The 25,713-nt window shown below is 49.5% G+C and overlaps 8 protein-coding genes across 8 annotated transcripts; 5 read left to right on the plus strand and 3 right to left on the minus strand.

Moving 5' to 3' along the window:
• Positions 1-5,588: 5,588 nt before the first annotated feature.
• Positions 5,589-6,470, plus strand: EPUS_00162 (uncharacterized protein; the record flags this gene model as incomplete). The annotated part of the gene is made up of 1 exon (XM_007789191.1): positions 5,589-6,470. One exon carries the CDS (start codon positions 5,589-5,591, stop codon positions 6,468-6,470), a length of 882 nt encoding a protein of 293 aa, XP_007787381.1.
• A 51-nt stretch (positions 6,471-6,521) lies between these two features.
• On the minus strand, positions 6,522-7,595 carry EPUS_00163 (uncharacterized protein; the record flags this gene model as incomplete). The annotated part of the gene is made up of 2 exons (XM_007789192.1): positions 6,522-6,909; positions 7,003-7,595. The coding sequence occupies 2 exons, from the start codon at positions 7,593-7,595 to the stop codon at positions 6,522-6,524; spliced, it is 981 nt and encodes a 326-aa protein (XP_007787382.1).
• Positions 7,596-9,947: 2,352 nt separating this feature from the next.
• Positions 9,948-11,246, plus strand: EPUS_00164 (uncharacterized protein; the record flags this gene model as incomplete). Its single annotated transcript, XM_007789193.1, has 1 exon — positions 9,948-11,246. One exon carries the CDS (start codon positions 9,948-9,950, stop codon positions 11,244-11,246), a length of 1,299 nt encoding a protein of 432 aa, XP_007787383.1.
• Positions 11,247-11,643: 397 nt separating this feature from the next.
• On the plus strand, positions 11,644-13,179 carry EPUS_00165 (uncharacterized protein; the record flags this gene model as incomplete). Its single annotated transcript, XM_007789194.1, has 1 exon — positions 11,644-13,179. One exon carries the CDS (start codon positions 11,644-11,646, stop codon positions 13,177-13,179), a length of 1,536 nt encoding a protein of 511 aa, XP_007787384.1.
• Positions 13,180-13,906: 727 nt separating this feature from the next.
• EPUS_00166 (40S ribosomal protein S19) lies at positions 13,907-14,589 on the minus strand (the record flags this gene model as incomplete). Its single annotated transcript, XM_007789195.1, has 3 exons — positions 13,907-14,277; positions 14,346-14,409; positions 14,560-14,589. The coding sequence occupies 3 exons, from the start codon at positions 14,587-14,589 to the stop codon at positions 13,907-13,909; spliced, it is 465 nt and encodes a 154-aa protein (XP_007787385.1).
• An 816-nt stretch (positions 14,590-15,405) lies between these two features.
• Positions 15,406-17,205, plus strand: EPUS_00167 (uncharacterized protein; the record flags this gene model as incomplete). Its single annotated transcript, XM_007789196.1, has 1 exon — positions 15,406-17,205. The coding sequence occupies one exon, from the start codon at positions 15,406-15,408 to the stop codon at positions 17,203-17,205; it is 1,800 nt and encodes a 599-aa protein (XP_007787386.1).
• A 2,255-nt stretch (positions 17,206-19,460) lies between these two features.
• On the minus strand, positions 19,461-21,380 carry EPUS_00168 (uncharacterized protein; the record flags this gene model as incomplete). The annotated part of the gene is made up of 1 exon (XM_007789197.1): positions 19,461-21,380. The coding sequence occupies one exon, from the start codon at positions 21,378-21,380 to the stop codon at positions 19,461-19,463; it is 1,920 nt and encodes a 639-aa protein (XP_007787387.1).
• A 1,689-nt stretch (positions 21,381-23,069) lies between these two features.
• On the plus strand, positions 23,070-24,979 carry EPUS_00169 (dihydroxy-acid dehydratase; the record flags this gene model as incomplete). The annotated part of the gene is made up of 3 exons (XM_007789198.1): positions 23,070-23,210; positions 23,257-23,470; positions 23,526-24,979. 3 exons carry the CDS (start codon positions 23,070-23,072, stop codon positions 24,977-24,979), a joined length of 1,809 nt encoding a protein of 602 aa, XP_007787388.1.
• Positions 24,980-25,713: the final 734 nt, after the last annotated feature.

Here is a 25,713-nt window from a genome sequence, read left to right on the forward strand (position 1 = left end):
CTATGGTCATCCTGGCATTGGACCTGACAGGCTCAGTGAATGGACCACCAGCCTGGAATTTATTGGCGCTGACCACTCGAAATACCGTGCATCTAGGGCTGGGGGCTGAATCAACATCGAGCATGAGTAGCCCTACACGTCCACCAATTTTTCACTCTGGGGGCAACCGTACTGTCTGAGCCAGAAACCTGGATAGAGGACGAGGAGAGACGAAGGTTGTTCTGGAGAGCGTACATACTGGATCGATATGCGACAATATCCACGGCTTTCGACTTCGGATTGAATGCAAAAGACATAGAGCGACGTCTTCCCTGCGATAACGCCTTTTTCGAGGCCAATGTGTCTGTAGAGAGCAGCTGGTTCAATCCGGGCGGCAGGTTGAGCTACGTTGAATACCGTAGCGAGAATCTCGGAAGCTTTGCTTTTTATTGTGAGCTCATGGGGCTCATCAGTAGAATTCACCAGTCTCTGAAGCAGCCCGTTGACATCGGATTGGCTGCAGAAGTCGCGCAATGCCAGAAGTCCTACAGAGAACTGGACGACGAACTGACGTCTTGGCGAAAGAGCCTGCCAGTGGACACCTCGGAGGCGTTTCTGTTTCAAAGCTCGAGTCAACCCTTGCTGGATTATGCTGCACGCGACTTGCCACACAGCTGTCATGAGGCTGCATTCCTTGGCAGCATACCCAACATTTCGGTCCAATTTCTTTACACGTCATACAGAGCTATCCAGAGGAGCGTTCGAGCAGCCAAAAGCGTCGAGGACTTCAGTCGCTGGGTTGCGGGCACATTCCGCCTAGATGCGCTGGGCCCCCTTTGCGTTTTACCTATGGTAGCGGCTCGGGTATTACTGGTGCATACTGTCGAAAAAAGCCCTGGGATCGGAGTGTTTGTGTCCCTACTATCACAGATGTGACGACGTTGGAGGGTAGCCGCACGATACGGCGAGATCCTTGATCGCGTGGTGCGAGCATATCAAGAGTCCCGATTGTCTATTGGATTAAGCAAGGAGCAACCTACAGCGGCGACAGTAAAGATTCTCGCCGACATGCGAAGGTGAGCTCAGAGCGCTTCCGAGCTAGATTTTCATGCTTATTGTTGTAGGTGCGCATATGATCTGGATGTTCTGATATCAAGACAACCTGATCTGAAGCCAGCTCCACGTCAAAACATAGCGGAAGACCCCTGCTGCTTATCTTGAGTATCTTGACGTGTTTGGCTTTTTCAACATGCCTCGCTTGCCGCTACCAGTCGAACAAGAGGCGACGTCAGGCACAAAGCAGGGTCCATTACCAGATCTGCCGGCGATAAACGAAATTATTTTCAATGATTATCTTGTCCCAACACCGGAGTCGGATTGGCTAGGCGACGCAACACAGTCTGGACATGACTTCGCAGCACACCCGGCCACAAATACGAAGCGGCCAGTTGACCGTCACGACGTGCTGGCTTGATAGGAAGTTGGATTCTGAGACGAATTCGGGATGAGACGGTCAAACTGATTAAGTATGACGAGTCACTTTGATAACTTCCCCTGATGGAATAGGCACCGGATGGCCGCCGTGCGACTGGGCATTCTTCACCGTCACGAGCAGAGCTGATGGCTTTTCATGCCGTGAATTCTATTTTGGCACTCCGTTCGGGAGCTTTGCCTTGCGCCTTAGTGGACCGGATGAAACCCGTCGTAAAAAGTGGAAGGATGAGCATGTCAGCCAGAGGATGTACTATCTTTTCCAGCAGGCCGGCCTGCCGGTAGTCGGGAAATGTCTCCCGTTGTTCCTTCAAAGGTCCACGAGCTGATTGGCTGCGCCACAATCCTGTGTCGATCTTGGCTTCTGCATGATGATTACTCATCCCACAAGGCTGACAGACCAAACTCGTTCACATCTTCCGCTGTACCTCTGGCGGAAAGCACATTTGTTGCTAACAAATTATGTAACTGGCAAATTGCCGCCAAACGTCCATCGCGAACCAGGGCTTTCAACCACGTCTTGTTGACCCCTTGAGGCAAACCCGTTGGGTAATCATGTCAATCCAGAACCAGTTTCATGCGCAAGGGTCGGATCACCGTTCGACAGTTTGTTGTAGGCCACCCAGAATGTGAGCTCCATGTTCCAACTCAAGTAAAATTGAGGCCAGCTCCTTTATCTTCCATACGCAAGCACCCGGAGGACCCCGTTCATGCTCCTCTTGAAAGACCAAGCAGATGCCTGTTGATGTGAACCGAGAGATTGCGGGTAATGGTCACAGGTAGATAGCTGCGCCAGATTATTCTGATCGGGGCTGGCGTTGCGAAACTCGGGCGCAGGAACCATTGCCAAGCGAAGAAGCATCTCGATCCACTATCTGACTGTCTCAGCAACGCTCCCAGGACCGTCCGGGAGCCCTTGAATACTACCAGGACAGGATCAGGAATGCTTTGTGAGGCAGCGAGGATGGCGAGAGATATGGCCAAGTCTCCAGCTACGTAGTCAGCAATCCCCTCCAGGCACGGAAATCCTGCGATGACATCGTAGTCTGTCTAACAAAGGACGTTGTACTCATCCCAAAAGAGAATGATGCTGCGTTGTGACGGGTTTGCATGACTAATTTGCGATCCGATAGTAGCTAAGAATGGAGAGACATTTCCCAACGACTCGAAACTTGGTGGAATTATCAATGCAGATCATCAGCCTTGCCAAGGCTAGCTCTGACAGTGCTAGCCCGCGTTGGCCTAGTGAATCCCAAAACAACCCTCGACCTGAATTCTGGATTGGAGTGGGAGGGAGACGTTGAACCATTCCTCCGCAACTTGAATGTTAGATGATCAGCTACAACAGCTAAGATGCTTGCTGGCTGTTGTCCTCCCGTTCTCCGACACCGAACGGTTCACTTCTGGACCCAGAACCATGGCTTCAAGCACTGGCTGAAGAGGCTGAGTGGACCGTTGCCGTGCCTGCTAACCTTGTATCGACATCAATTGGGCCATTCGCATCTCTTGGTCGCCTACACACATATCCATGCTGCTCATGTTCACTCGACGGCGGACAATGATTGGCCTGTCTGATATCTCCCAGTTATCTACTTCATCCTCCTATTCTCTCCTCTTCCTCTTTCGATCACCATCAATTCTCTTTGGGAGTTAGGACCACAATCATATGCTAATCTAGCCTGCCTATCCTTGCGAATGACGATGAAGCATCTGTGGATGCCTTGCATGTTAGATTCATGCTTGCCTTACGAACCTCAGTGATGGATGACTCCGGCATGCTAGGCTGCCATTCCCTTCTGCTTCCATGATTGTGTTGTATATCAACATCGCCTTGTCACCTGAGACAGCAATTTCATTGCATCCTTCTAACAGCAGTCACTTCTCTCCGCGCTCGTTAAGGTATATATTTCTTTGTTCGCATTTCACGTTACTATCTTGTCAATCGTCCCTCCATACTACCATCTTACAAATCAAAATCAAAAATCACAAATCAAAAATCTTACTTCACCATGTGCTATCAATTGATTGAAAGATACGCGGTCTGTCGGTGTCTCTATCACCGACATGCCATTGACCCATGCCAATCATACGGCCAGCGACACCATCATGTACAAGAGAAGACTGTCCTTGTGGGATACGCTTGCCCACAACATTCTACTCGCCGGACAGGGGAGTATGGTTCGTCACAGAACTCGCAGCCCTTTCCCGATTCCGGATACTCGAGCGGCGGAACTGCATTTCGTCCAGCCCCGGGCTACCGGCGGTGACAACAGCTATAGACATGGTCTCCGACAGAACATGACAGCAGTCCGAGACCCGGAGGATTACACTAGAAGTAGATGGAGGTTTCTTTGGATGGTATGGCCTCGAGCCGGGGCAGGACCCCTGGCACCTGCATGACCCTTTCACTCATCGCTCTCCGCCTTCCTCATAACACGACAACCAATTTCACTGTGCGCGCCAAGGTCTCAGCCTCCGAACTACACCAACCCCAACACCATGATATCTGGACTTCAACGATGACTTTATCCCACTTAGGCCACCAGTTTCGAATTGGCACTACGGGAGCCATCCACGTGGCGGTGCATGAACCATGGCATCAAAGGCAGATCTGCAAATTCGAAGGGATGGGAACACGTTGTCGAAGTCATGCGCAGCACGCCAGTCAGGCACGCGAGGAACCGCTCTATCTTGAGCTCTTTTTGGGATCAACTTTTCTTGTCAGACAATGTTGGGCCCAGTATCTGCAATATAGCAAGAGTTGGTTGTCACGGAATTTCTAAGCCTCAATGTTTCGATTGCAACACTTTTCCTGTATTTATACATCTCTGTATCACGCGATCTCTCTGCCTGCTCAGAGAGATCATGTTCCGCTGCAGGCAGCCATTGCCCCACCAGTCTTATCAAATCTAACTTAGAGAATTGGGGATGATCCCCTCTAAGCCGCGAGGCATACCAATTTCCAGCATTGTTCTTCTATCCCTCCAACAAATGTCTCATCCTCTTTCTTTTGCAAGCATGAAAGTACTCAATCCCTTGCTCGGGACGGGGGAAATCAACGATGCTGAATCATCCATCATTATGGGATCACGTTGACTCCGAACCTCGGCATGACTGGGCGGGCCGCCCCCGATTCGACCCAGACCATCCCAATCTTACTGTCCGCTTGGCAAGGCAGACACGCGCATAAATAGAAAAGAAAGAAAGTCCCGCTAAGCATTTACGCCGTGAGACACACCGTCTCGACTAAACAAGTGCTTGTTGTTCTACATAGCACGTATTGTCGTTTTGTTCTTTTAGTCCTATCATTGACGTAAGCATCTGACCGCAAGCTACCGTCGCTGACTCCCAGTTGCTCCGTCATGCAAAGGCTGAGTGGCCAGTGTCAAAACATCTGCACATTTCGAAATGCATCAGTGAGTGGCTGATAATTTGCAGATGATGATCAGCACTTGCGAACTCCAGTAGCCACCATCAGACTCTAACCAACTAGATACACCTTGATTGTCCCGGAGAATGCCGTGGTAGTGGAAGCACTCGACGGCCGTTCGTTCGCCTGGCCACGATTCGTTGACATTAGCCCCAGTCTGAATCGTACATGTATTCGGCGTCTTGGCCGAGTACGGCATTCCGAGTCCTTCCCACGAACTTTTTTCCCTACCCCCTTTTGTGTACCTCAAGGAGAACTCGGGCAACTGTCGAGCATCACACCATCGGGGGAGTGCCTGAACCCATTGTCCATCCGGGAAGATGTTTGCACTGCAAGGAAGAGTAAGTGAGTCCCGTCACTACTTGTTACTCCTTAGTGCCATTGTGAGGTGGACAACCCCTCTTCTACTAGATATGACATCTTCTACACCACTGCTAAATGTGGGGTAGTTTGGAGAGCAATGCTAGACGACGGGAGGATAGCAGCCTACCAATATTGAATTTGATATAATGATCAATCCAGTTTCAAGAGATGCAAAGCGCTGGTATTGCTTAGACTCATCTAGTCTGAGCGACTAATACGAAAGGTGAACCCATGTGCCATTGACTGCCTGCCTGACTGACAGACATTTCCAACATTTCTGTTGCACAATCTATTCCTACATGTCCACATCCTCCTCCTAATCTGCATGTCTACCCTCCCACCTCTCCTCACCGACAAAGTCGTCGCAATCACTGGCGGCCTCACCGGCATCGGACGCGCCATAGCGGTATCCTTTGTCTCGCACGGCGCAAAAGTAGCCATCAATTACCTTCCCTCCCATAGCAACAACCATGGAACCAATGATGACGAGCTGATGTCCTCGCTTCGGAAAGAAGCATCTGATACCCTCCACGCCCGACGCTCTCATAACAGACTCCCAGATGAAGACGACCAAAAACTTCGAGACATAACCGGAGTACCTGTCATCTTCGTGCCCGGCGACATCTCCCAGCCCTCCACCTCGACAGAGCTAATCCAGAAAACAGTAAACACCTTCCACCGCCTCGACATCTTCATCTCCAACGCCGGGATCTGCAAATTCGAAGACTTCCTCAACATTGAACCTTCCCTGTTCCAATCCCACATAAACACCAACCTCTCCGGCGCTTTCTACGCCGTCCAAGCCGCCGCAAAACAGATGGTGCAGCAGACAGGCCCGCAGGGGGGGTCGATCATAACCATCTCGAGTATCTCCGCCCTGGTTGGTGGCGCGCAGCAGACGCATTACACGCCCACCAAGGCAGGGGTGTTGAGCTTGATGCAAAGCACGGCGTGCGCGTTGGGCAAGTATAATATCAGATGTAATGCGCTGCTTCCGGGCACGATCCGGACGCAGTTGAATGACGAGGACTTGAGGGATGGGTCTGAGAAGAAGATGTATATGGAGCGGAGAGTCCCGCTGGGGAGGTTGGGGAGGCCCGAGGATATGGCGGGGCCGGCGCTGTTTCTAGCTTGTTCAGAGTTGAGTGGCTATGTGAGCGGGGCGAGTTTGTTGGTTGATGGTGGATTGTTCGTTAATCTGCAATGACGATAGCAAGGTCCGTTCTATGGTGTAAAGTAGGAATTTGACGAGCGGGCTTTACGGTATGTTGTAGGCGGCCTGCACGGTGCCGGACCAGATCATGGTCGATTCGTCATCTGACAAATTCCGTGCAGAGAGGATAGCCTCGACAACGCCATGCCAATACTGCCATGAGAGCTCGATCCACGGCCATTGGACAGTGCAGACCGGCCAGTCTGACCCAAACATGATACGAGAAGGTCCGAAGGCGTCGCACGTCAGGATTTCAATGATCCTCTCCAATGAGCCGGGATCTTGCCAATTCTGAGAAGATAATAGCTCAGAGAATGCTCCCGAGAGTTTCATAAAAGTACCATCGAACCTCGCCATCTCTTCAAATGTAGTCCCTCCATCTGGCGTAGGACTGATGACCCATTCGCAATCTCCTCCGAGGTCAGATGTAGATCTGGCTTGCATAGATGGTTGATTACGATCTTGAGCCTAGCTTCTCCCATGTTGCCTCTTCTTCTATTGCTGTGAAGCAATCTTAACATCTCACAAGCTTCCCTCAGCTGTCAAATTCCTCCATTCCTTGCATCGACACCCAAATCGAAAGCCAGCCCATTGTTTCCTTAACCACTTTAAGCTCTCGATGAACCTAGGTTGAAGCATTACGCCAGACGGCTTGTCTTGGACCAGGTACCTCACGCCCTTGATCTTCTCCAATACCTTCTCATCTCCGCACCGCTCTTTGGCTGAGTTCATGTACGCCTCCATGGCCTCCGGTCCTGCAGGAACAGGCGCCCATAGCACAATACCAAGGACTAAGTCCTCATCTCCTGCTCCGAAACCCTCATCCTCTTCCTCCCTCAATTCCCATTTGGCAATTCGAGTGGGGAGCTCAACCTCCTCCAGTGCATGATTCCAACCGGCGTGGGAGAGAGAGGATACGCGATCGGACTCGATAAAGACGAAGCCTCGTAGCTTACCTGCAGAAGATGAGATGGCAGAGCAGTATTCCTGAACGGAATTCTGTCCCTTGAGAACATGATCGGAGGGAAGACGGGGTGTCCAGCGTAGAGTAGGAAGTTGCGCGCGTGCAAAGAGGTGGACGTGGGAGTCTATGATCACTCGTCGGTCGTATGAACTCATAGGGAGCTTGACGGAGAAGATCGCAGCGAGAGCGAGGTATGGAGGGTATTATATTGACCTCCGACACAGGTCTATCGATTTTCTCTCCAACTTGTAGGGATGCTACCATCACTCCGAAGCCTGCTGTCACTATATCGTGGCCATTCGCACAAAAATTCCAGAATGCACTTGTACGATCATGGTGTCCTCCAGCATCATTCAAAAACCTTCAACCTGAGAACATGGACTTTAGAGTTGATCATCGTCAATCGCACATCGATAGGATTACATATCAGTGCACATGACTTTTTGGTCTGCGAATTCTGAGCAGTGGTCAAATACGCCACGATCTCTTGACACCGGCTTTGGGATGCTATCGTGCTCCTACGAGCTTTCACCCCCTCACCTTCAGACCTTGCCCCTCATTCGCCATTATTGCTCAACAATAACGACAGGATTCTCCTGCAATACGTCATTGCAGCGTTGCTCGGGACAAAGAACAACTTGCGAAATCACTGCATTGAGGTAATGTCTTCGAGCAGCAGCAAAGCACACCAGCCTCCTTTGTCTTTTCCTTTTTGTCATGAGGCGTTGGGCCAACTTGGTTGGGTCTCGCCACATGGTTAGATGTATGACGAACCTTTTCATCTTGGATAGGATTGTCTTCCAGATCACTCCACTAATTGTCCAATTATTCCGGTCCATTGCCCCAGCGGCGCGAATCATTCTGCATGGACCTTGTTTTTAGAATGCATCGCATACCAAATAGCCCAACTGGCCATCGCAATGAGGAGGTCATAGCCAAGGGCACCAACAGCAGAATCATTATTGACCGTCGACAGGATCTCTCGCATAAATGGAAAGGCGACGGTGGTTCCTCGTATGGTGTGGACTAGCCGGAGAAACACATACCCCGAAACGAGTGTTAAGATTGTTGGTTTAAAGGCCAGCCAGAGTCTGTTCCTCTGGCTCCGCTTCTTGGACCTGCCGCTGTTGGATTGCTCAGGTTCAGCAGGTGATATGAGAGTTGGACGGTAAGATAGGAAAGGAAGGAATAGGAGAAGCCGAGCGAGCAGCACAATGGGAATGAGAGCCGAACTGTCCACGGCCAATGGAGCAATGGATAGCGTAACGAAGAAGACTGCGAGCGGCAACACTTGCATTAAAAGTCCTGGTGCTGACCAGCACCTTGAAATCGAGGTCTGGGACATTTCTGCGGGTTCCAGAAGGACTGCCAGGAAGAAAAGATTCAGGGTGAATGAGACGGGCAGAATCTGGTCCAGCGCAAAATAAAACCATAGTTTTGGTATTCGTCTGCGAGTGCCTGGAGGGCACCGGTCAGCGAAGTGCATCACAATTGGACACTAAGTACTTCGAAATGAACAGAAAAGAAATGAGCCTTTCCAGACTACCTTCAACGGCCATGTATATGTTCCAGGCCATACTGAACATCAGCGTGTGCTCTGTCCACCACCAATTACCATTTGACTCCATGCAGATGTTCGTCGCAAAGTCTTGAAACAAGGTCGAAGTTCTCGCCCATTGCCACAAATGTAGCCGTTCAAGATAATTTTTCAGCACACCCTGGGGTAGAGCCAATCCCCTTGCTATTGCCCAGTTTGAGTATGAGGTGATGAGGAAGCTCAGCATATGGTAGGAAAGAGTTACAAAGCTTAGAACAGCCAGGACAGAGAATGTGGAGAGTTGTTGCACATGGTTCCAAGTTGACGATGGTGGACTTCGTAATGAGGTTTTGTACAAGTTTAAAACAATCAATCCTGTGAGAAGTAACGCTGCTCCAATATAACAGATGAAGATAGTGCCGCCGAGGATGTTTGGAGCATCATTATCCGTGGTAGACTCCATTAGAGCTGCTGCTTAGCTTGATAGGGTCGAGAAGTGGGCAGTCGTAGGGATTTCATCTGCTCAGTATTTGAGGCAGATATCACTCTTGTGATTAACCTGATGGTGGGAAAGACTATATAAGGGAAGGAGAAAATCTGCAAAAGGAACAAAAGCAGACAACCAACTTCATGAGGACGCTACGGAGTATTGCTACGATAGAGGACTTCCTGTACGTCATGTCAGGGTGGGCCAGCACTGAGGTTGAATACAGCTTGAGCCTTGAACATAGTGTTTTGCGCGATTCACATTAGCCACAAATCTTTGTACACCGCGGCAGGCATGAGATCATCTGTACGACACCAATGTATTGATACTTACCAATCCTTTGTGTTGTGAGTGATTGGACTCGAACAAACAAATTTATTTCCAAACACCGCAACCGGGCTTCCTTATTAAATGCACATAAAGACCTAATTCATACGCAACCTTCGGTGGAATTTCAACTTCAGACAATTTCCCGCTTGCACGATGAGGTTGGTCAAGCGCCATATTGAGCCAGATGGCTCTGGCAGCGTGACATTATACCCTGAAGAACCGGAAGACATGGTGGGCGCTTCTAAGGTCTTCTTCTGCGCGATACTAACAGATGCATTGCAGTGGCACGCGCACAACCTGATTCGGCCCTCTGATCTCCTCACTGCTTCGGCTATCCGTCGCGTCACATCAGAATCCGCATCGACAGGCTCGACTTCCTCGCACCGAGTCCATGTCAACCTCACAATCCGAGTCAAGTCTCTAGATTTCGACCCCCAGGCTGGACAACTACATGTCTCTGGGAGAGTAGCTCGTGAGAACAAGCATACAAAGATTGGACAGCATCATACCCTGGACCTCGAACTGAACCGAAATTTTACCCTTACAAAGGAAGTCGAAGGGAAAGATGGCGAGCAAGGTTGGGACAGCGTTGCAAAGGAACAACTCGAGGAAGCTACCAACCCCCAGAAAAAAGCCGAAATTGTGGCAGTCGTGATGGAAGAGGGCCTGGCAAATATCTGCTTCGTTACACAGTATCAGACCCTTCTCCGCCAAAAAGTTACAATGAGAGTTACCCGAAAAAGAGACGGAGCAAAGAGGTCGGCAAAACACGACAAAGGACTCGAAAAGTTCTTCAAAACAGTCCTGGATACATTGCTAAGGCAGGTGGAAGGCCTTATCGAACAGACTGAGGAAGCCAAGACAATCCCGATCCTGCTTGCAAGTCCCGGCTTTACCGCAGCTGGCTTTCTCAGGTATGCGTCAGAAAGAGCCTTCGCTACTAGCGAGAAACTACTACAAAGCCTAGTCAAGCGAAAGGCGTTCATCGTTGTTCATAGCAGTGCCGGCCACCTTTACAGTCTCAACCAGGTTTTGAAGAGCCCAGAAGTCAGGGTCAAATTGAAGGATACAAAATACGCTAGAGAAACACGCTTAATGAACGACTTCTTTGAGATGTTGCGGAAAGATGATGGTCGTGCGTGGTATGGTCCTAAAGAAGTCGAAGCGGCTGTCGAGGAGGGTGCTGTCGGCAGAGGTGGAGGTAAGCTCATCATCACCAATTCACTGTTTCGTAATCAAGATGTGGCTACACGGAGGAGATGGGTACGATTAGTGGACCGTGTAAGGAAAGAAAGTGGCGGAGATGTCAGGATCCTGAGCAGCGACCACGAGAGCGGGAAGAGATTGGAGGGCTTGGGGGGAATCGCTGCCATTCTGACTTATCCAATTGTCGATCTAGGTGATCCGGAAGAGGAGCAGGTAGCTGTAGTGAATGGGAATGATCCACCATGAAGTTCTGTCTTCCTCTTTAATGATGCCAAACAAATCATGTTGTTCAATTGGCACAACCTGTGTTGATTGCTTGTTCCTGAAAACACGTAACGGTCATTTTGAAGCAGGCCACAATCAATCAGTGACCAATGATGTCAAACTACCACGGTATAAAACATCGCCGTCTTTTGCTGTCTTTCATCGGCTTGCCCTTCACACTGTTTAGCCTTTTCATTCAGGCCAAGGTAGATAGATTTACATTCGCTACTCAGCATCAGCCAGATTTATGATAAATAATCCTGCCCTTCCTACATCCGGAAAGCGCCCCGCAGTTGAGCATTGGCCCCACTAAGTTAATTCAATCTGGCTTTGTACCTGCATCAAGACCAACGACAATCCCTCCCTCCTCCGTTACGCAATGCCCCGTGGAGCACACCCTCCCACCTGGGACCGACCGCAGACCCTTCGAGAGGCTCGTCGCGCTTACCTGAAAGCTGGTCGTGTTCCAAAATTGAGTGCAGCACAGATCCGTGCTGCCGAGCGAGCGGTTGAAGCGGACAAGCGAGCCAAGGACATTTTGGCAAAGCAGAAGCGTGCACGGGAAGCAAAGAAGAAGAGAGAGGAGCAAGAAGCAAAGCAAAGAGAAGAGCAGAGAAAGCTAGTACAGCTCGGTAAGCTGCCAGAAGAGAGCTTGTGGGGCAAGGTCCGAGCAAGCCAGCCCCGACTGCACACCTTCTTTGGCGTCCCTCGAGATGGCAAGGTAGAGGCACAGTTCAGCAAAGCCAGTCTCGACGTTCAAAATCGGAAAAGCGACGCAAGAGCCAGATCGGTTGAGCATTCTGCCGAGAACTCACAAGGTTCAGGACAGATACAATCTTCAGCCCCGCCAGCTCTAAAGTCGCAGAAAGCTTCTTGTTTGCCAGCGCTGCAGAAAGTGTCCGCCTCAGAGGCATGCGGACAGCAGCACACGACCCAACCGAAGCACACATATGAGCGGAGCGCTCTCCATGCGGCGCCTGTGGACCAAGGACAGCCGGATACGCAATTCTCCATTTCAGGCTCGCAGATGCTTTCCGAGTTCGCAGATGATAAAGCTCTCGAGGCGGAGCTGAACGGCCAATCCTCACCACCGAAAATAGTGCGTGATCCGTCAAGTCACACATTGAAGAGAACTGCAGCCCTCCAAACGGGCCGCCCTTCGAAGAAGCGCAAAACGGAGGACCCATCCCCAGCCACAGCTTCTTCTACCAAAGCTACTCGTGCGATATCTGCTCAGAGGTCACCGTTGACGCTCAACAACCGTGCAGCAGAACAATTCTGCACGTCTTCGGGTTCTTCTCTTACCCAACCTGGCGTCCACCTTCCTGTAGTAAGTGGCCTCGACGACATCCCGACGGCTTCCCAAGTTGAGGCTATGTTCTGGTCACAAGACTTTGAGGACAATGGTGCACATAGCGATAAGGAGAACCTCGCCCCATGTCCTACCGATTTTAAGATCACGAACAGCACCGTCCAAACCAAGTCCAACAAGTTAGCCCCTGCAAAGCCTCAGCGGCCATGTCCATCAACCGCAAAGCCTCCGGTCAAGAAAAGGTCACCGCCCCAGCAGTCAGCATTGCGTTCTCGGGAAGATGACAAGGTCTTCGATAATGGTCATGGTTCCGATGAGTACTTCGATAACGTCTTTGGCGACGATTTTGATGAGAACCTGCTAAGGCTGTCATCACAGGTTTTGGGCCTCAAAAAGGATGACTCTCAAATCGTGTCAAAGAAAAGGAGCGCTGAAGTACTTGGTGTTCACCGGTCTACTCTGCCAAAACTGGCCAAGCAAGCAAGTCCCCTGCGCTCGAAAGTGGGAGATTCTCCAGACAGCACGCAGAACAGCTGCTACGATTTGTACGGCGTGAATGATGAAGATCTTTTGGAGCTTGCAGACATGTTCAACAGCAGCTAGAACTGGGATAGCGGAGTCGCCCAGGAGGCTACCAGCAGTGCGAAGTCCGGGGGCTCTTCCATGCGATGCATCAACCCAGCCTTGCCAGGAGGAGAAACATTCCGCACGACATAGACTATGAGTGAAAGTCATCAGGGATGTAGGTCATCCTCTTCATACGTACGACTCGTGATGTCGTGATGCCTAGGGGTTGATATGGTTGTTGGGCATGAAAGAGGATAATGGTGATACAATCACGATTAGTACTGGAGAGTGTTTGGACTGTATGAGGGATTGGATGATAGCATATTAGAGAAATTCATCCTGGAGAGGTGTTGGGCGGCGAAGACGAATAAATGACCTGGGACGAGCATGGTGATTGGTGGTGCATTGGGTTGGGGATATATATACTTGCATAGCCGGTATGGGCTTGGAGCTGAACCTGATATAGGTCGTGAGTTTTTCTGTGGGTCGCCCTCTGCGAGCCTTGCATGATACCCATTGAGCGTTGTACGTGGCTCTGTGATGCCTCATCTTCCTTGGATTTTCATGCCGGGGTTAAGCATTTCGCACATCTCTATGATTCTCTAGGAGCAGGATCACCGACAAATACTGTATGAGCAAAGTCGTGACTCGATCTTTCAATTAATATCGCTGTTCTTTGACAACCGCTTTGCTGCAGACGCTATAAGCCCCAACTCTTGGGTAGCCTTCGATGTCTACTTCCGATGCGGTCTCTATTGTCTCCTTATTCCTCGTCCTCATCATCGTCCTCTGCCGTGGTAGCTGCAATCCGATCCAAATCTCTCATCCCCGCCTGTGTGATTCTCCTTCCACCTCGTCCACCACCCTCGGCCTCCTCATCCACCTGCTCCACAATCCCCAGTTTCTCCAAGGCCTGTAGCACCTTCCTGTCTACACTACCAGAAGCATGGACGTGGTGTGACGGTCTCGATCCTCGATTCTTAGTGCTCCCGTGCACTTTTCGTAAGCGGCCTACTCCAACGGATTTGCGGAGGTAGACATGTCGGGCGATGGCGGCGGCTCGGATGTAGAACCAGTCCGGCGATTGGGGTGGGAGTTCGTTGGAGTGTGAAGTTTTGACCGTGTCAACCCAGCCTGCAGTGCGGAATCGTCTGATTAGAAGCTAGGTTTGGAGGGGGTCTTGTACCGAAACCTAGACGCACCTGGTATTTGTAGTTTACCCTGTCTCTTCAAAAACGCGGAGTAAGCTTCGATGAACTTCTGAGCCTGCAGTTCAGTGAAAGGTCAGCTAGAGTTTCCAAGTCCGGAATTCTGTTTTGCTTCGAGAGCAGCCAAATGTCTTTTAGGCAGTTGTTTCGATACTCGCAAACGGCTTTGAGGGCGGAACGCTGGGTAGAATGCTTGAAGGATACTCACATCCACATCGCGAACCGTGACACCACCCATGATTGCAACTTCAGTCTTGCAATATGAGCAGATAAAGAGTTCAGGACGGACTTCTGTGGGTGTACGTCGCAGGCAGAATTTCTGGTCAGGAATTGTGTGGTCGCTCGAACAGGTTGTGGAAGAGCAGCCATTGGCTGAATTTACTAGCGTGAAAAGTTGCCCTAAAGCCTGAAACAAGCCAAATCGACACTTGAGATCTTGCTATCGTTCCACACCATTGACTTTTGTTCACAAAATGCCGGGATGCACTGTTTTGAAGTCTGATTACTGCCCCAAATGGATGTCCTGTGAATTGACTTGGAGGCTCTATCCTATACACGATCTCCGTGATGACAATGTCTTTGAATTCGAAGCACAGCACAGCACAATCGAGCACCACTACCGCGACCGCTTCTAACGTAACCGACTTACGGCCACCTTACGTAGTTCAGGGTTAGTCTAAAAAAGTCCGCAAAATGTCAATGAGCTGCGACGACAGACAAGGGCTATGTCTTTGGCTACAATCTACCCAGCATCTCGTCCGCAAGCTTACATTATCACTGTGATTTACAATTCGAGCCTTCTTCGGCTCTGGTAGCGTCCCAATGGTATCGACCATCCCGAATGGCAGATTGTTAGTGGGAAACAGTGCTATCTAGTGCTTGTAGGGTACAGACTCGACGGGGACAACTTCATAAGGGAGTATAACCAGGCTGCTGAGGATCATCAACGCAGAAGCTTTGCAGGGTTTCATCCACGCATACTCATCATTGCTATTGAGCATTTCCTCCACTGAGAGTTTCAGGAGTCGCTCTGCAAGACCACCGTCCACCATTCATGACTTCCTATGTCTACCGACCCTTGCGGAATGGAGAGATCCGACTTTTCAATCTGTCATTGGGTAGTTTGGATGATCCCCTGGTAGGCCGGCTGACACATCATTCGGTCGATGCAGGGGTCCCGAGTTATACAGCACTTTCTTACGTATGGGGAAACGCAATATCACATGTTCCAGCTCGAATACTCCCCAACGCCTCAAAATGCATCACCTTCAACCTTGAATGTGCGTTGCGGCATCTACGAAGCCTGGACAGCGAAATACTCCTATGGGTGGACGCTTTATGCATCAATCAGGATGACAATGCTGAGAAAGCCCAACAGGTCGGCCTGATGCGCGATATCTATGCTATGGCCTCCGAGGTCGTAGCGTTTCTCGGCAATGAGCGCTGTAAACTCAGTGGTGCTACAAAGTTGGCATCGCTGAATGCAGAAGATCGTGCGGTTACTGGAAGCGGTTCCGGTCCATGCCTGACTGACTTTCTCGATTGGGCTCGGACAAAGGACCAGGACTCTGTATGGCATGGATTGTTCAGTGTGCTTTGCAGTAGCTGGTTTTCACGGTTGTGGATCATCCAGGAGGCCCTCGTAGCTCGAAAGCTCTCTTTTCGCTGCGGCACTGAATCAGTATCTGTCCAAGCACTAGCAGGCCTTGTCAGCGAGATACCTCATACAGTCAGTCCATCTCTAAGAGGGAACTCAGCGGAACAGGAAGCTTGGAAATACATGCTCAACAGCATAGGGCTCATCCGAAAGATAGCTTCCAGAAACTTGGTAGGTGCCCATACCAGGCATAAAGCAGACCTACTGGAACTTTTGTGGAATTATCGTGGACATAAAGCAAGTAAAGCAAGAGATCATCTGTTCGCTCTTCTTGGCCTGGCAAATGTACCTTATAATACGCTACTCAGTCCAGACTACACGTCGAATTTAGAAGTTGTCATATACCGCTATGCTCGGTTTTTTGTGGAATTCGACAAAGATCCAATTCGTCTACTATACTCTGCTCGTGGCATCTCCAATGATGATCGCTTTCCATCTTGGATACCAAACTGGATACTAGACGAGGAAGAGCCCGGAAGAAGCTGTCACATAGCATGTCGTTTTCTTACACCTGCCAAAAGATTTTATTCTGCCGCTCTCTCAACACCACCAAGCATGCGAATCGGCAAAACAGACAATGTGGTCATCGTCACTGGTAGCATCTTCAGCTACCTCACGGTGCTTGGAGACAGCCACTGGGAAGAGGTTGACCAGGAGGATAATCACGTCCAACGCTGTCTAGCGTACATCCAGGAATCCGATCACTTCGTTCACAAACTGTCCACGTATCCCACCGGTGAAGAGTTAGAGGACGTGAAGATCAGGCTGTTGGTGGGCAACCGAGCTTGGAACCCGGGCTTAAGCTATACATATCTCGAAGATGACTATGTTCGACAGTATAAAAATTTTCGCCAGAATTTTGAACATACTCGAAAGCCACAGCAGCGGTTGATTGCTTTGTTTGATGCCGCAAAGAACAAGGAAAAAACCATTGGCTATATCAACGCTTTGCTCAACATGACTGATGTGAGACTCTGCCGCACCAAAAATGGCTACCTGGGACTAGGTCCTCCTGGCGCACAAACTGGCGATGCGGTATGTATCATCAACGGTAGCTGCGTTCCATTTGTTCTCCGTTCCTCCCCAGACGTCAAAGGGTCTTTTCAGCTGGTAGGAAAATGCTACATCCACGGAATCATGGAGGGCGAGGCGATGCAGATAAAGGACTTGGTCCAAAAGCAAATCAGCTTGGTGTAAGAAGAGTCACTCAATCCAGGATGGGACCGGGCAACCTGTGCTCTTGGTGACCGCAGGGATGTTGAGTATTCGTCAGACAGGTCAAGAGGATTGTATCAATGTTCGCAAATAGCACAACCGTACCAACAGCAGGTAAGGGACTTACGCAATACGCTTGTCTCGGTGTATCAAACCAACGCAACCATATCATCGGTGCCGTTGCGACTATACTAATGGTACTGAATAAGGATACCAGGGGTCAAAAAGTAGAGATTCTGCTTAGCTCAAATCTTGTCAAAGAGTTAGACTAATTAGTAATCAATATAGTAAGTAGATGTTGTTAGTCACCAGTTGTTACCACAGTACGTTATCTCGTACAAGCTATCTCATCGTACACTGATTCTGTATCCGAATTCCACGAGTCTGAGCACCTCTAGGTGGGTACATGAAGCAACCAATAAAGATCGGAATTAGCACGTCTATTGTTCTAAACCTATTCATTCTCTTCCTGCGGAACCCTCCGTTCTACACACCTGGGAACCTGAGACGAGGGATATCTACAAACCTTCAGAATCGATCAGCCACCCAGAATATAACCGGCAAAAAAAATACACTGATTAACCGCGCCAGCATGAATGAAAGCTGAATCCCTCGCTGACACTACATATCTTCCGGATCGCTGGCAAGGTCCCACACAAACAATACGGAGGATATCACCGTGAACGATGCACAGAGCATAGGATATCTCTCCCCAACTATTGTGCGAACGAACTGGTGAATGAAGGCTGGATGTTCGCAGAAGGAATGGCAAACCAGAACGACCTCCAGGCTCATCCTATTGTTATCAGGCATGATGATTACCCGTGCCGGTAAGATCTGGAGCTGCGTCACGAGCATACCGGGGCGGCAAACAGGGCTAGTGGGTTTTCACTAGTAAAAGTGGAGTAGAAATGCATGAAACCTACAACGGGTTTCTCTCGAATACCAGACGGATGAATAGCCACGCTAGACTGTATCGAGAAGAGTAACCATTGAACACCGAAATTCTGTTGAGATGATTTCACAGAGGGGGATCATAATTCTGCCAGCTGTCCTTCCTAGTCCATGAATACACCATGTCCAGCATCGTTCTCCACCAATGCCAGAATTAATCTGGGAAGGTAACCAAGCGATAAGCCGGTACTTCCTTCACCATCCATTTTGGTAGGCTTTGTGGCCTGGTTCGAATGGCCCCGCTGGGACGAGTAACATGCTCTTAAACGTGGCGATACACGTGGCGATAACGTTGGCAGGTATGACAACATACCTTGTCGCACATTCGCAGAATTGATGGTATTGAGCATTTGGTCCTGGTTGCTGTGCACCAGTTGCAATGGCTTGTAGGAAATTATATGCGGCTACGACGAAGAAGATGGGTTACAACACGCCTCCGGCCCAGAGTATTCTGGTTATCATTTGCTGAATAAGCCACTGGCTGCGTCTCTCTCCGTTCTAGCCTTCGAGAAATTTCTGAGAGTAGTTTGATGGAAAGTGTTGATTGAAGACCAGCAAAGGTGCAATACCTCGCAGGCCGTTCAAGAATGCGATAATGTGCGAGCTCTTAACTCGGAATTTCTTCCTGCTATGCGATGAGGTGGAAAATTTGGAAACCAGGCCAACCAGACGGAAGTAGTTGCCATTTTCGCAGGCTAGAACATTGTACTTGAGAAGTCTTGCAAAATAGTTTGCTTGACTGTGATCTTGCCTTTTCGCAAGAGGCTTCTGTGAGCTGCCACTCGTTGGTTCCGATTGTCCATGAGCTGCTGGACCCAGAGGATAAGATCCGCCTTCCTTGGAAGAGCGTAATAGCTGGGTGTAACTGGGCAAGGCTGAAAACCAAACGCCAGGGTAGGAAGAACAATACTGGGTGGGACTGAGAAATCGCTGAGATGGAAAGATACTGGCGAAGCGGCCCATGTTGGGGAATACTGTTCGTTCCGCGACTCTCTTTCTAGCACAATCTCAGATCAGCGTGGAACCAATGCATGACTCAGACTGTTTACATCCATGTCTAACGTTGCATATGAAGAGCTAAGTTATTGACAGTTGACTCATTGTATTCCAGAGTAGGAATTGGTAGCTCGACTTCGTGCAGCCGTGATGTGCATGCTCCCAAGCGTCTTAGGATTCTAGACTCGCTTTTCCGCTGGTACTTTGACGGGAGTAGTCAAGGGCCGCCAATGCTAAAACGTCATAGTAATAGGTCGTTAATCTTGCAATGCCCGGCAGGAAGTCCCTCACTCTGTACCATTAATCGTGGGCGCTCTCTTGAGGCCTACACAATATCGGACAAACAAAGTGTCAATGAAATGTTCATGTTTGATTCCCGGAGGACGTTTTCTCTCGAATTCGTCTATTGCGTCTTGGACACGATAACCCTCTTTCTCGATCAGGTAAGAAACGATAAAAAACCCGGTCCTATTGTATCCATAATGACAATGAACCGCAATTGCAAGAGGACCCTCCTTCAATTGGGGATATTTCTGGTGTATTTCAGAGCGGAGTCTGTCAACCAGAGAAATGAAGTCTCGCACTTCTTCAACGGTCGGAGGAATTTTGCTGACGGTTGGGAATTTGTGGTACTGGATGCCATTTTGCTCGAGCACTCTCGGATCATATACCGGACTGTCGTGACTGATATCAACGATAGCAAAGATTTTCCCCCTCCATCTCTTTGCAAAAATAGCAGGGGTGTGTTCTTCGTCCTGATCTCTTAATGTTTTCATCCCTCGCAGAATGCCCTCTGCGATAGGTTTCGAAATTGGTTCTACACCTTGCCATTTCTTCAAGTTCTTCACATCCCACTTCCCAGAGGTCGTCAACTGTTGCAACTGCCAGCCCAAGTTCAGACGATGCGAAACATGGTGAGAGAGGAAATCTTCTATAAGCCCTGCCAACGTCCGGTAAGTGGCATGATCATACAGGAGAGCATGTGAGGCAGGCGCCGGGAGGATGGCTGTTTTGATCACAGTGCAATGCTGACTCTTCAACTCTGTCGTACATGGCTGAACGCCAAACCCAGAGTCGTCTGCGTGGGGATCGTCGTTCTCTTCAGCATTACTGCCACCCGCATCAGCCTCTACCGGTAGAGCATTGCTGACTGAACTTGTGGAAAGGTCATTGGTCGAGGCATCTTTGAGGAAGGAAACAATACTTGAAATTTCTTCCGGCTTTGTGACGGTGTCAGATTGTCCTGCTGCTAGAAAAAGGGGAACCTTGATCCCCGCCCATACCGAACGGCCAGGCATTCCACCCTGGGCGTGGTCCAGCTCGTCGTAGACCGGAAGCAATCCCCAAGCCATGCGTCTCCAGACTGGGGTTGGGAAAGAGGAGTTGTATCGCAGCTGAAGCCTCCGTAGATCTGGTCCCGCAGCTTCTCCAACGAAACGGGTCACGCTTCGACTATTGATCCCACCGCGCTTATCGAACCAACGGACAAGATTGAGTAGGAGCTCAGGCGTGCCCAGTACCTTTCTGAAATACCACGTTTCTTTCCTGCTGGGCGGCGTCCCTTTTGGACATATTGCAACTAATCCTACAATATCTTGCGGTCTAGGTTTAACTGGCGATGTGGTAGAGGCAAGAAGAGCGCCAACTGAGCAACCCATGCTATGTCCAATCAGGACCACATCCTTGTGCCCATATTCAACCCTGTACTTGTCAATGACACGGGCTACAAGTGTAGCCATCGCTTCCACAGAATAAGCATCCCATGATTGTGGATCAAACTTGGAGAGACCGCTACCCGGAAGATCGATGCCTAGACATGGTGCGATGTTGACCAAGCTTCCTAGAATTGGGGCAAATTGCGCCAAAGATCCTCCTAGACCGTGTAGGAAGACGAGTAATGGAAGTGGTTGAGAGTCTTGAGGAAGCTTCTCCGCTTGTGGATGAGGATGATAGAAGGTCCGTACAGAAGGATAGGTGGCATATGAAGTGGTGTAGGACTCAAAGGTGGAATGCTTTTGGAGCAGAGGAGGGTCGTGACTCTCTGCAGCTGATGTACCACGAAGCCTGAGGAATCTATCTAGACTCTTCTTTGGTAGGTCTGAGGTGTTGCTGATGAGTTTGGGGTGGGTCCAACGGTAGGCAAATATGGCAACAGCAAGCAGGGCCGTACCTCCTAGTGCCCAAGGGTGTTGGCCTCTAAAATTCATGATTTGCAGCCAGCTGTCTCTAGGCTGGAAGCTGCTGTCCATAACAAAGTCAGGGTGGCAACTTATACAGCAGACATTCGAACATTCGCTCCAGCTAGTCGGGGTACTAAAGGCTCGGTTGAACGCTACACAATGCGGAACTGCAACATATTTTCGCTGATTCGACCCGATGAGCTCATCTATCTTCTTTGGCCATTGTGGTAGACAGCCTCATTGAGCTGCCTTACCATGTTCCGCGGGAATGATTCATGCAGAGCTTTCCGCGGGCAGAGTTTCAGTGAAGCTGGTGGAACCATGCAGCAGCTTGCATAGGATTTGCATGTACTCCGTACGGCGTTCCTTTCACCGCCCGACGCTGGTTGGAGGACGTACTTTCTGCTGAACCTGAACTGCGGGTAGATGAGCACGTGGTCTAATGATGTGAATGGATTGAGTCGAGATACTACATGCACAGACGTTGGACCGACATTCAAGCTGCAGCTCATGGCTTGGCATCAAAATCATCTTCAGTTGGCAAATGACAAACAATATTGCGCAAAAGTGATGCAATTCCTTGGCACATGCTTCGGAGCTGGTGCTGCTTGAGCTGTTCATACTGAATCTATAAATATCAAGGAGAATAACAGCAAATCTGTATTCATTAGCTAAAGATCTGCTGACTTACAATTCAGCTCATTTTTCTGGTTTGAAGTCTAAATTTAAAAGACTAAGTAGTCAAAGTTTCATATATAAAAAGTGTACTTAATTCAAGAAGATTTTCTACAAATAAAATTGATATTTAAATAATCAGAAGAAGCTCTGTTACATATTAATATAATTATTATAGTATCTAGATCCTTATATGGCTTTCTGTAGCTGTTTGAGCAAACCGGAGCAGGAGCAGCAGCTCTGAAGTATGCGCTAAGGAATTGCAACACTTTTGCAACGGGCAATAACTCTATGGCTACAGTACGTACTACGTAGTACTTGTTGTGCATTGTTGATGCCTAATCATAATCTAATAAATGGTGTCATTTTGCACATCTTTTCCAAATTTATGGCCATATGACGATCAGATTATGTTCACCCGATCGCCCTTTGACGACATGGGTAATGACAAAGCATCGATCAATTTGCTCAGGTAATAGCACGTCATTTTCGGAGCCCTTCTCCAGTTAAGTACTCTGTGGTTGGTGACTTGTCTTGGGATGACAACCAAGATTAGATTAGATCTTGGAGAGATCGGCGCTTCGGGCCAACTCCAGAAACCCATGTCGTCCATCTTTCTCCACAACCTCATGCACCTCATGCTTGCACTTGAGGTTGTTGAGGTTGCCAGCGCCAGTCCGTTGTCTTCACTACCAGCAACAGCAACATTGTTAACATCGCATGCCAAAGCCTATAACTGTCATGGCTTGGGAAGAGCGCGGTCACAAACTTTGAACGCGGTGAACGCGGTAGCAGTTCTCGCTGGGCCCACACAATGATCAGCCGATGCGGGGAGAACTCCTTCTCCAGCCCAGTCTTGATGAAGATGCCATGGCGCCCTAACCCAGTCCCTCCTCTCGTGACTCACTCCCAATTGCGGCATTGGCTGCTGCATCATTTGGCTCCGCAGGTGTCACGCTTAAGACGATACCACTTGCCCGTTCCTGCCCCCAAATCCAATATCTTGTTCGGAGCGAAGCCACATCTTATCATCTCTACGCTATGGACGACAAGTACGCCCAAGAAGAGCCTCGCTTCCTGAGCTTTCCACATTTGCCGGAAGATGCCTCAAGGGACGGCAAACCCGCACTGAACAAGTACTCGACTACCCTTACCAAAGGACATGATTTCCCTGGTGCTCAGGTCCTTGATCCCCTTTCCATGTCTGGAGGAAGCTAACGTATAGCAGGCAATGTTATATGCTGCAGGTGTGCCAGACAAGCAGACGATGGAGACGGCTCCTCATATTGGAATTGCATCGGTATGGTGGGAAGGAAATCCCTGCAACATGCACCTGCTCGACCTGGGAAGGGAAGTGAAGAAGGCCATAGTTAACCAGGGGATGCTTGGCTGGCAGTATAATACTATTGGTGTATCGGATGCCATTACCATGGGAGGGGAAGGTGAACCATGCTGAAGCAAGACGAAAGAAAAAAGCTCGCTGCTGATCAACACTAGGCATGAGATTCTCTCTCCAAACTCGTGAAATCATCGCCGACAGCATAGAAACTGTGACCTGTGCTCAATTCCATGACGCCTGCATCACCATTCCAGGCTGTGACAAGAACATGCCAGGCTGTGTTATGGCCATGGCAAGACATAATCGACCTTCGCTGATGATCTATGGCGGCTCTATTGACAAAGGCTATTCAACCCTTCTCCGGAAGCCAATCAACGTTGCAACCTGCTACGAAGCATTTGGTGCCTACACATATGATACTCTCAAGCAGCCTCAGGATGGAGGAGATACGAGCAAGAACAAGGACGAGATCATGGATGACATTGTACGCCATGCTTGTCCTGGTGCTGGGGCCTGTGGCGGGATGTATACCGCCAATACCATGGCTTCTGCCATTGAGACTATGGGTCTTACACTTCCAGGGTCCTCGTCAACACCTGCAACGTCTCCAGCCAAGATGCGTGAATGTATGAAAGCAGCCGACACGATCAGATTATGCATGGAAAGAAACATAAAGCCTTTGCAGCTGTTGACAAGACGATCTTTTGAAAACGCCATGGTCATCACCATGGCGCTGGGTGGGAGTACGAATGCAGTCCTTCACTTCCTTGCCATGGCGGTCACCGCGCACGTCGATCTGACATTGGATGATTTCCAGCGAGTCAGTAACAAAATACCGTTTATTGCTGATCTCCATCCCTCGGGAAAATACTACATGGCGGACTTGTACGAGGTGGGAGGTGTACCCGCCGTGCAGAAACTCCTTATTGCGGCAGGTCTGCTAGATGGTGATATCCCGACTGTCACTGGCAGAACGCTGGCTGAAAACGTTGCTTCATTCCCCTCATTGCAGCAAGATCAAGTCATCATCCGTCCTTTAAGCAATCCAATAAAGGGTACAGGACATATCCAGATTCTGAAAGGAAATCTTGCCCCAATGGGAGCTGTGGCCAAAATCACGGGAAAAGAAGGCCTTAGCTTCACCGGCAAGGCTATGGTTTTCAATAAAGAACACGAATTAAACACGGCCCTCAACGAAAGCAGAATACCTCGAGGTGAGAATCTTGTTCTGGTTGTCCGATATGAGGGCCCGAAAGGCGGCCCGGGTATGCCAGAACAACTCAAAGCATCGGCAGCAATTATGGGTGCAAAGCTAACCAACATCGCTCTTATCACCGATGGACGATATTCTGGTGCAAGCCACGGTTTCATTGTAGGCCATATATGTCCCGAAGCTGCTGTTGGAGGGCCTATAGCAATTGTCAGAGATGGAGACATCATAACCATCAGCGCTGAGACTAACGAGCTGAGCTTGAACATTACCGACGAGAAGATCCAGGAGAGGTTGACGGTATGGACACCACCAAGAAGGCCAGCCACACGAGGTGTACTGGGGAAGTATACATATCTGGTGGGCGATGCAAGTCATGGTGCGGTGACAGATCTGTTTTAGAGTAACGACGAAACAACCTGGACCGTTTAAGATTCGTTGCAGAGGGCCACCATTGCTTGAATGCACCCTTTACATCATTCGTCAGAAGAATTTCGGATCGGCAGACACAACTATTTTTTTCGAGCTGTCCAGATCTCAAGAAATGATCACGTCAGGAAGATCCGGAATTACTAAACTCCGAATATGCTCACCGTGTGGTGTTGGTTCTTCTCTATATAAAACTTTTACGATCGGTTACTTAGGGTGACCACATCTTCACAATTCTGACAAGATTTCACCACACTGGACGATTTATAGGTGAACGGGGTTCTCCTTTATATAAGAAGCAGCTACTTAGTAAGTACTTGGGCAAGAAACTTAATCTTTGGAATAACTGATTCAGTGAGCATGTCCCCTGACCCTCTTGCTGCAAAGACATAGCTGGAACTAGTCATGCAGTTCCAAACAATAATGCCATCCTCGTTTTCTCTCCCCTCGTCCATCAGAACCCCCCAAGCAGTACAAGCGACAGAAGAGACCGTTTCCAGCCTATTACTGCATCAGGTGGGGATGGGAAATACGTTTTGCGGCAGGATTCGAGCATTTGCACGTGGTGAATCAGTCAAAGTCTTTACTGGACGATTTGAATAGGGTAGATTGAGTGGTGGAGCACTCTTAGCATGTAAGTCGTAGATGCAAAGATGGACTGAAGGAAGCTAGGCTTGATATGACAGATGAGGACTCTTGCCTGTGTG

Source organism: Endocarpon pusillum (assembly GCF_000464535.1).
Source record: "Endocarpon pusillum Z07020 unplaced genomic scaffold C734253, whole genome shotgun sequence".
NCBI lineage: Eukaryota > Fungi > Ascomycota > Eurotiomycetes > Verrucariales > Verrucariaceae > Endocarpon > Endocarpon pusillum.